This window comes from Zonotrichia albicollis, chromosome 18 (assembly GCF_047830755.1).
Source record: "Zonotrichia albicollis isolate bZonAlb1 chromosome 18, bZonAlb1.hap1, whole genome shotgun sequence".
Lineage (NCBI taxonomy): Eukaryota > Metazoa > Chordata > Aves > Passeriformes > Passerellidae > Zonotrichia > Zonotrichia albicollis.
In genome coordinates, this window is record NC_133836.1 from 7,174,308 (window position 1) to 7,184,033 (window position 9,726).

Below are 9,726 nucleotides of genomic sequence, written 5' to 3' on the forward strand. Positions count from 1 at the left end.
TTTAAATGAAAATTTAAGTTTATTTTGAAATTTTTAAGTCATTTCTATCAATTTAGACACAGTTTGACATTATCAGATCATTTACAGTGATTCATGGATAAAAGATTTGGCTTTTACATTCAAATGTTAAATACTTCAAAATAGCTTTGTCTTGTTACTTCCAAACCAGAAACACTAAAGAGCATTTTATTTTGCCTTTCAACCATCTCTGTTAATTAACAGACTTTTGATATCTGCTGTAGTTTAAGGGGAACGTGCAAAACACCAAAGGAATTATTTTGTTTGAATGAAGTGAGTACCTTAATTACAGTTCCAGATTTTAGACTCATTGACTGTAGCATCAAAAGGCAGTGCTAAGAAAGACATGATTTATTTTTAAAAAATATATTTTCCTTAGGTAGACTGCAGAACCTGACTGAGCTATAAGCCTCTTCATGAAGACAAAAAGATCTTGCTATCCCATGTTAACATCATTCAGTCTTACAGTTTAGCAAGTTTTGTACAGTTTTCATAATTATTTTGGAAACTTTAAAATTTCATCTCTATTCCTAACACAATCCTTGTATTAGTGTTAAACAACAAAATTCACTTTATCTACCAGACTTAATTGTGTTGATTTTATTGCTTACTATAGTTTATTTTTCTTACTGTCTAGCACTAATTTGAAATTGGATAAACAAAAAACATTTGCAGGGAAGAGATTTGACCAATTCTGGCAAGGAGGGTGTCCCTCAAAGCATGTGCACCCTAATTAACTGTTCCAAAGTGAATTCCAGCCCGCTGCTCTCCAAGGACAGCCTCCCTAGCAAACATCTGAGAAGTTCTAAACTCCTCCAGTTTTTACAAACACAAGCTCCAAAGCCCTGGAAAAAAAGCTTATACATTTTAGACCTGTACATTCTTGAGACTACAACAATATGCTGGCAAGGGGAATCTCTCAGGAAGGTGCTCAAACAGCTCAGATTCCTTTGCACAGCCCTCAGCACAACAGGCTGCTGCAGCTGCCTTCAGTCAGCAAGCAGCACCATGGAAGATCTGGGACAACAGCAGGAGCTTTCTGCTAAAATCAAAATTTGGGGCAGGGGGGGAAGCACAGATTTCATTTTGTGAGAACAAAATGCTTCTCAAATCTGGCCCAAGAAATTTTGTCCCCCACCTTGATTTTCACCATGGATCTTTCACCATCACCTTTATTTTCTGATGGATCAGCAGCAGCAGTGTGCCAGGAATGCTCTTATTGCCTGATTCCAGAAGGCTGCTGCATTTCAAGAAGCACAGGCACATTCCCTGCTCAGTACACACAGCAGCAGGTGTGAAAGGTCTGTTAGATTACAATTTAGAAGTCATAAGAAACACAAATGCAATCCTAATCTTCCCTGCTGACAAAGTCTATTCACCTACTTAATCCACAGGAATGATGATATGTAGCTCATTTAAACAAGTGTATTCATAAACCTTTACAGTATACAGAAAACTCAGTTCTGTCCCCTGATGCTGTTTTCAAGTTTGTTTTATTCACTCTTTAGGATGACTGTAAGTAAGTGTTTCCACTATGGAAAAGAAAGTTAGCACAGTACATTTTCATGACTGGGGAATGAATTTTTCTGAAGACACCTTCCAAAGGGCAAAAGCCTAGAAAAAACAATGCGAATGTTGAATGCAGTTCCATATAAAGTCCCTTGTAAAAATTAAAAAAATAACCAAAACAAAGAAAAAAGAAGAAAAAAAAAAAGAAATAAAAAAGTAAAGAAAAAACTGCAAGGCCCAGGATGATTTTATTGCTTTTCTTCAGTTTTTTCCTTGGTGTCTTTCTTCTCAGATTCTTTGCTCTCTTCCTTTACAGAAAGCTCTTCTAGTTTTTCAGCAACTTTATCAGCACTATCATTTTTGTCTGTGCCTGCTAAAAGATTGGTTAGGAAAGGTATTACATACAAGCAGTAATGGATTGGACAAAAATAAAGATATTCTTCACTGACCACTGGAGTGACTCATTCCATTTCTTTTCCTCTGGTAATTACTTCAGATGTCAGATTTCAAGAAACACCACTCATATACATTAATCACTACACAGGAACTGAGGAATGTGTAGCATCTGGCCAGCTGTGCTGCTACCAATAACATATCCAGACAAACCATTTGTTTCTTGGCATCTTAACAAAAAAAAAACCAAAGTCAAGTTCCCCAGTTTGAAATTGGGGCATAGGAATTCCTATGACTGGAAAACTCCAATCTAAATATCTTGAAGAATGCTGACTGCAGACCACTGGTAGTCTGTATTTAAGGAAGATAGAAATGTTTATTTTTTTTACATGGTGACACCTCATCACAAAGGCAATTCTAAAGGGAGGTGCAATAATCTGTTAGACTTGTGAACAACCTCACACACACTAACAACTATGAAAAACATTACATATTATGCTTGCATGATTATACATTTGCAAAATTTGGGGAAGGGACCTGGAAGGAAGAAAGAGCACTGTGGTTGCAGTGTTTGCTGCTCATTTGTTTACTATAAGCCATAAATATTTCCTTGACAGCCATTCCAAAGCAGCCATGTCCCAACAGCAGCTGTAACAGCCTTCCACAGGAAGGAAGGCCATCGTCACTCCTGTCAGCTCTTACTCTTGCAGACAGAAAAGCAGCTGAACTGAAGGCTGCAGTTCAGCACAGAGTGAGTCTGCTGGAACACAACACTCCAGGCTACTGGAGCCACTCACACAGCTCAGAAATGGCACCAAGCACACTGAGAGCACCTTACCTTTCTTTGCTGTCTTGCCTACTTCATTCCTGCATTCTTCAAATTTTGCCTTGAATTTCTGTGCATCTGTTTCAGTGAAGATAAAATATTTTTTCATTACTTTTACTGCCTCACAACATTGAGTACTTCTAATCTTGAAGAAAGATACCCTAGGGGAAGATTTGTGTAAACCAAATTTGTAGGGACTTATGAAGTAATCTAGTAAATCATACAAGATGCAAAATTCTTCAATCACATCTTTGTGCAAAAGCAATTCATCTTCTTCAGCATGTCTACTAAAGCAACTTATTTTGCAAAATATTCAAAATGTAATGCCAGCAGGAGCTGTTTTGTAGTTATTGCAGCTCCCAGCTGTCTGTAGCCTAAAGGAATAGGAATATGATGTCAGAGACTGCTAATACAACTGTATGCAAAAGCCTGAAGATTAGCTTTGAACTGCAATCCTTGCCAGCTGTGTTACACCTTAAGAGTCTTCCACAAGCTGACCATAACTGGGGCTTCTGAGCATCAGCAAAGGAAGAGAATGCCTGTGTCACCAGCACAGCATGCAGACTCTGTACCTGAGGGCTTCTCCTCACTGCAAGAGCCAGCAATGCATAATCTTCATGACCTTCTGGTCTAAGCCACCACTCCATTTAACAACCATTGCAAGCAGCTGATCAAATCCCAATAATGTCTCTACACAAGTAACACAAGCAAAAAGGGCCTGGGCAAGGAGCTTCCTGACACCACAATGAGCAAGGCAGTACTAGCCTGGCATCCCAGGCTGGGCTGGCTGACCACAGGAGGTCACTGTTGCCCACAGGAATTCTGAAGAGACACAGTAACCAGCCCAGGAAGTGTTGGTATCAATTCCCCTTCCAGCATCCCAAACAGCAGAGACACCTGAAGGACAAACCTGGGTCTGTTCACCTGACATCTGCTTAGTCAGTGCTGCAAAGGGCAAACAGGAGGGAAGCACTATTCCCTCAAGACAGAACATTCAATAAACTGAACAGCCTCTACCAGAAAGAGAGAAAGACTTCTTAGAGACTAGCAAATAGTTGTCCCTTCACTTCCTACTTGATCATGAAGCAAGCACTAAGCAGGTGGACCAGAAAGGTTTATTTGGCTAAACAAAATGACATTGGAGACTTAAGGCAAAGGAAAAGGGCAAGATATACTAAGTTCTTTCCTGAAGTAGTCCAATCCATCAAGCTTTAAAATACTCAACCACTTTTATGATTCATCGAGTATGTAAGGAGAAAAGGAGGCTGCCACACTAAACTTGTGTGGCAAATTGTAAAGCAAGAAATGCAACACTTTTTCATTTTGCTCCTTTAAAAAAAAAAATCCAACCCAACAAAACAGTACAACATAAATCCCCTCTGCCTCCAAACACTTGGATTTAATCCTAGCTGATCCATTATTAGAATTACTTTTCTGGTACTCACTGTAGTCACTCCAGAAAAACCCAGCAACTAGTACGATGGGTGTGACTTGCACTTTTCACTGAGGGTTCCATTTAATCAAAACAAAAGATACTACATACTTCATGAAAAAAAGAAAAACCAACCCAGATAGTCTGCTAATGCAGACGGGCCAGAAATATCAGGTCAGGATTTCCTTGTTTCTAATGCAAAAATCTAATCTTAACTACAACTGAGAACATGAATTACATGAAAGTAAGCTGTATGTGAGTCTCCTAACTGCCTGCAGTTTTATTCTAATTGCATAGCACTTACATGAAATGGCATAGGTTAAGAAAGTGCCTAGGGCAGAAACTGTACAAATATTACTGCAGACCTAATTACTGCACTGTTGTCAACAGATAAGGTTAAGTGATGAACAGACTTCTCTCAGACAAAGAATGAATTAGCTAACCCTACCATGCAGGGCTGAGATACAGCACATCTCCAGCAATGGTTTAGAGCAGCATTTAGAAAGCAGGGTACCATCACAGGGTACAGGCAGTCACTCACTCTCTGCGTTTAGGAATCGGATTGCCAGAAGTTCGGGCTTGGGGCACTCGTCTGCAAAGTCAGCGTGTGTGTTCCACACCCACGCCCTGTCGCTCCCAGCGTTGGGCTTCAGCTCCATTAGGGGTGTGACTGAAACAAAAGCATTCAAAGATGTACAGAGCACAACAGCAAATGTTTTCCACACCAGCCTCCATAAATCTCAGTGAAAACGAGCTGTGATGGTTACAGAAAGCACTTGACACAGAATTACTTTGGGATGAATACAAGACAGTGATGTTCATATATATTTTTCCTTACATTGTCAAATAAAATTATGCAAAGCCATTAATTACTGTTTGAGAGGATGCTGGATTCACTGCTGTTAGGAAAAAGAGTTGGATGCAGTTTTTGCTTAAAACAGATGATTGTGATACTAAGAGATGCAGGCACTGAGCACAGCTCTGCAGTGCAGACAAATGATTTAGAAGGAAAAGGCATCCAGACAGACAAACAACACTCATTCTTCTTCTGCACACCACAATTCATTTAAAAAACCATTTTTCCTTCAATTAGTCATCAGGTTAATTACCTCTCCCATCAGTTTTAAGCTGTACTACAAGATATTACAGAATTCTGTGGTGCTGCAAAGTGTACACATTGCCTTTTCAATCTATTTTCTCCCTCCCAGTAAATGGGGCCCTGTCCCCCCAAGACACTACAATGACCTCACCTGACTGACTGGAGAAGTTGAAATGTTACTTCCCACAGTACTGTAACACTTTTTACATTATAGACATGCAAAATCTAAGCAGGGCTTTTTTCTCCTTGAGCTCTGTCTAGTTCAGGAAAATCTGAAGAGTCTACTCCCTTCCCTGCATTTTTAACATCTAGAGATCAAACTACATTTTGCTCCATTTAATGCTTTGCAAAAATGAAGAGAGCTCTTTTGTCTGACTGTGAGTCAGCATTAATTCAATAAACAAACCTATATGGAGAGCAGTTTTTCCAGGGAAAAAAAATCTAAACAACCTTTGACATGAATACCATAAATTCATCAATTCTGTTTTCCTATATGCAACATTTATTTCCCGAAACAAAAATTTCCACAGAACATTATAGATTCCTCATATAAACATCTGAGTATCAGCAAAGCAAGCAAAACATCAGCAAACTGGTCTACTTGTTGCAAGATGTGCTGACTTTCAAGCCTGTCTTGCTCTTTAATGTTTTTGTTTTATTTTAATTCAAAGAGGATTCTTTTTTGAATGAGTCAGCCCAATATAACACATTCATTTCAGTTTATTTCACAAGCAGAGAAAGGCAGACTCAGATTTGCTTAGCACCTCAGTCTGTTTTCTGATGGTTAAGGATTGGTTTTGGAAATTCAGACATTTAGCTCAAAGTAGTAAATTATTACATCGTGGTTTTTCTCACTCTTTAACGAAAGTGAGCTAGTATACATTTAATTCTTATTTTGAACAGTATTAAGGCCTATATGTTCAACACTTTATTAACCATTAAAGTACACACACACACACTGGAAGCAACCACAGAATGCCTGTCTATCACAGTGAAATTTTGAAGTGACTTTTGTTAGTCTTACAGCACTATCAGACTCTTAAAGAAAAAACCTCCAGCTCCCTTCCATTAATAAAAATAACCCCTCATGGTTTTTGATGCCCGAAGCCTTGTATGAAGAGCAAGAAACAACCATACTTCATTTCCACAAGCTTATTTTTTAAATCAAGAATAATTATAGAAATGTATAACATACTGTAATGGTTTGCACAGATCTTGAGGGTTTTATCCCTCCTCATGAGGAGGCGAATGGTTCCCTTCTCCTTGTGCTTCAGGAGTTTCACATCACCAGTTCCCCGCTCTTTCCATTCTGGAAGGTCATTCTCTGATGCAAACCTGAAGAGCTTCGCTCGCCTGGGAGAACAAAAAATGAAATTAGCCTGCAGGTATTAAAATATCACACCTGACCAAAGAGCACAGTGCTTTTTAAAAGCCACATACAAGAAGGAATTAGTTCCTTTAATAAGATCCCCTGTTCTGCTTCAATATACACATTCAGAAAGTGATATGATGAATTAAAATTCAATAATAAAATATTAGGAATTATGTAATAACTACTAAAATTCAACAGGTTTTGGACACTCTTAGGGAATCATAAACATATTTGGTGTAGGCACACTGTTAAACTCAGGTAACTAATTAACAGGTTTTTCCATAGCCAGAGTTCACCACACTACCTGTCAAGCTGACCATCACTTCAGTTATCAGAACCTGTGCAAGGAGAACTAAAATCTCTCTTCCAGATGAGCAAAACCATTCTGTGATTAAGCAAAAGCACAATTTTTAAACCTATTTCAAGCCAGCACATCAGGGATCAAAATTCAAAATCCTTAAGCCTTAAGACTACATTTCTCTTCAGGCAGATCAAGCCATCCTGATTTGACAATAGGCATAATCCAAGGATAAACTGTGTTGAAGACAACAGACAGGAACTGCCACAAATGCCCCAATACTGCAGCTGTTGCTTTTATCATTTCAGCACCTTGTACATCACCCTTTACCCAGGGATGCATGGCAGCAACACCACACACATCTCATTTCCTTCCTCCCAAGACACTCGTTTCACATTCTGTGATCACAATTTCAATAATGATTATTTCAGTTGTTGTCTTCTTTCATGCAAACAATGCTAAAGCCAGATTCACATTATCAGCTCTGTTCTGTGGTTCCAGACTTCATTTTCTTGGGGCAACATCAATGACCCCCCCACTCAATCTCTGCCATCACAGTGCAGACCAACCAAGGCAGCCTTCATACAGAGATTGCTGCAAGTTCTGCACTTTTTATAAACACTGCCAAGTTTAAGCCTAATGAACATTCAGATAATAGTGAAAAGTATTCTACTCACATCTTAAAGAGCTCTTCCTCATCCTCCTCCAGAGTTTTTATTTCTTGCTCTGGAAGAGAAACTATGGGCTCAAACTGAGGATCATGGTTAGAGTCATCTGCATTCTCAGCAGAAGTATCGTGGTCCTCGTGTGCCTCCTGAGGAGAAAAAAAGAAAACACAAACTTGCTATGTACCCCAACCATGAAGTACTCACATCTGTGTTTAAAACTTCTCAGCAATTCAATCTTAATAACTGTAATATCCCATAAAATAAAGAAATATGATTATACCTGAAAACAAATTACTTCCAAGTCAACATACAGGCACACTAAGAAACAAAAAGGTGCTCATGCAGTGCTGGGTGTTTTAATCCTACCACTCATGAATTGTGCAAAGGCTTGGCCTTGGATTAATAGCTCTGGGTTATGGAAAAAAATTTCATCAACAGTTTTTCCTATGTAATGTGTTTTATGCTACTAACACCCTACTATTTCTGAGTGCCTAATAACCCATTGTTAATGGGAAAATTAGAAAAAAAACCACAAAACATGCACCTAACCCAGCTTAAGGGACATATTGCATCCCCAGTTCACCATTCTGTCTTATGTATTAGAATCACCCACAGTCAACACAAACAAAGATTCTTTGAGGCACAGCTGTAATAGTCATAAAGTAATTTACATTTCTTGCTTTTAGACTCCTCAAGGAACTTCAGGTTACAGATAAATAGCCAATATAATCCTTCCTATTTAAGTTGCTTAGGAATCTGTCAGAGCATTCATTAAGCTTAAGAATGGTTTTTACTACCGTGACTAGCAGGTAAACGATAAACATTCATACATACGGACTGCTAAGAGCACTCAGAACACAAGCCTGGGAGCCAAGATTCGTATGCAAGTTTAACAAAGCCACAGAACAGCGATCTCAGGTCTAGGGAACTGATTTGTGTTTGGGGATTTTTGGTGTTGCTGAAGCAACAGAAAGGAAAAAAATCTTCACATACAAGACATGTAAATAATATTTTTACTTTACAAATGGAAGAGTCCACTCTTACAGGCTCTGTTGACAATGTCCTTCATAGAGTAGGTGTACACCACGTGTGCACAGAGCAACGGAAATAAAGCAGTCTATTTTTACTAAACAGTAAACAAGAGAAAAAAGAAGGGGCCAAGGGAAAATTAAGTAAGAAATTGTGCAAAATAAAATCTAGTTGTGTCAACAACGTCACACAAGCTATGGCAAATTTTATATCCCCAGCGTTCCAGCAAAAAAAGCGAGAAAGGAATTACATCACATCTGTCTCAAAAAAAGGGAAACGTTAGCCAAACTTTTATACATTGTATCCATGTGTGCAAGTAGCACATCCCGCATGGTCATTCATCCCGCGTTCTGCGCCTCAGCAATAATCACACAGACCATAAGAAATTCACAATCGCAGGAGGCACAGAGAACGCGATCCCGTTATCCCGACACGATCCCGCCCTGCCGCGACAGAAGCACGTGAGCAACTGGTGCGGCACGAGGGGTCCGGCCCGGGCCCGCGGAGGGGCGGAAAGAGGGGGAGAAGAAAGGAGGGAAAGGAGAAGGACTACACGAAAGATCCCGGCTCGCCCGGGCTCCCTCATGCCGCGGAACGGCCAAGGCGGGTGCAGGGCCCGGCCCGAGCGGCCACGCGTGCCCGGAGCGGCCGCAAAGCCCAGGCCCGGCGGGCGCGGCCGCTCCAGCCCCCAGCGAGGCCCAGCGTCCGTCCCCCCCCGGGCCCTGCCCGACCTCGGCCCCCCCGCCCGGGCCCCACCTGTTTCCGTTGTTACTCTCCCACCCCGGCCCTCGGTGCCGCCCTCGCCCCCGCGCCGTTCCCGGCCCGGCCGCCGGCCCGCGGCCGCCCCTCACCGCCGTGTCCGCCATGGGCCCGCTCGCCGCGCTCCGCTCGCCGCTTCCTGCCGCGCGCCCCGCCCGCCTTTACCTCATTCCCGCAGCCCGCGCCGCGCCGCCGCAAGGCCCGATGGGAAACGCCCGCTCCCCCTCAGCCCCGCCCCCGGCGCGGGCAGAGCACCGCCCGGCCCGGCCCCGTCACACCGATCCCCCCGTGGGTCCTCGGAACCGGCCCCGATACCGGCCTTG

At 41.5% G+C, this 9,726-nt stretch overlaps 1 protein-coding gene and 1 non-coding gene across 4 annotated transcripts; both read right to left on the minus strand.

The window, feature by feature from the left end:
• On the minus strand, positions 1–9,686 carry RANBP1 (RAN binding protein 1). 3 transcript variants are annotated; one of them, XM_074554553.1, is made up of 6 exons: positions 9,569–9,686; positions 7,625–7,761; positions 6,473–6,630; positions 4,720–4,848; positions 2,759–2,824; positions 1–1,900 (listed from the first exon to the last, which is right to left on the minus strand). In XM_074554553.1, coding segments are annotated over exons 2-6 (480 nt in total). In that variant the 5' UTR covers positions 7,627–7,761; positions 9,569–9,686; the 3' UTR covers positions 1–1,775. The 3 variants fall into 3 exon arrangements, with proteins under 3 accessions (XP_074410654.1, XP_074410653.1, XP_074410652.1); XM_074554552.1 differs by having other exon boundaries at positions 9,496–9,639; XM_074554551.1 differs by lacking the exon at positions 9,569–9,686 and adding an exon at positions 9,198–9,394.
• Positions 2,550–2,681, minus strand: LOC113459505 (small nucleolar RNA SNORA77). Its single transcript, XR_003380806.2, has one exon. It is a non-coding gene; the product is annotated as a small nucleolar RNA SNORA77 (small nucleolar RNA).
• Positions 9,687–9,726: the final 40 nt, after the last annotated feature.

What these genes read in the sequence shown, in the direction of transcription:
- RANBP1 (XM_074554551.1), bottom strand. Translation starts at nt 9,230, where the DNA reads ATGAGGGAGCCCGGGCGAGCCGGGATCTTTCGT. An exon ending in GGCGAGCCGGGATCTTTCGT is followed by an intron (nt 7,762 to 9,197) that starts GTAGTCCTTCTC and finishes TTTTCTCCTCAG; the next exon opens with GAGGCACACGAGGACCACGA. An exon ending in CCGATTCCTAAACGCAGAGA is followed by an intron (nt 2,825 to 4,719) that starts GTGAGTGACTGC and finishes TCACTGAAACAG; the next exon opens with ATGCACAGAAATTCAAGGCA.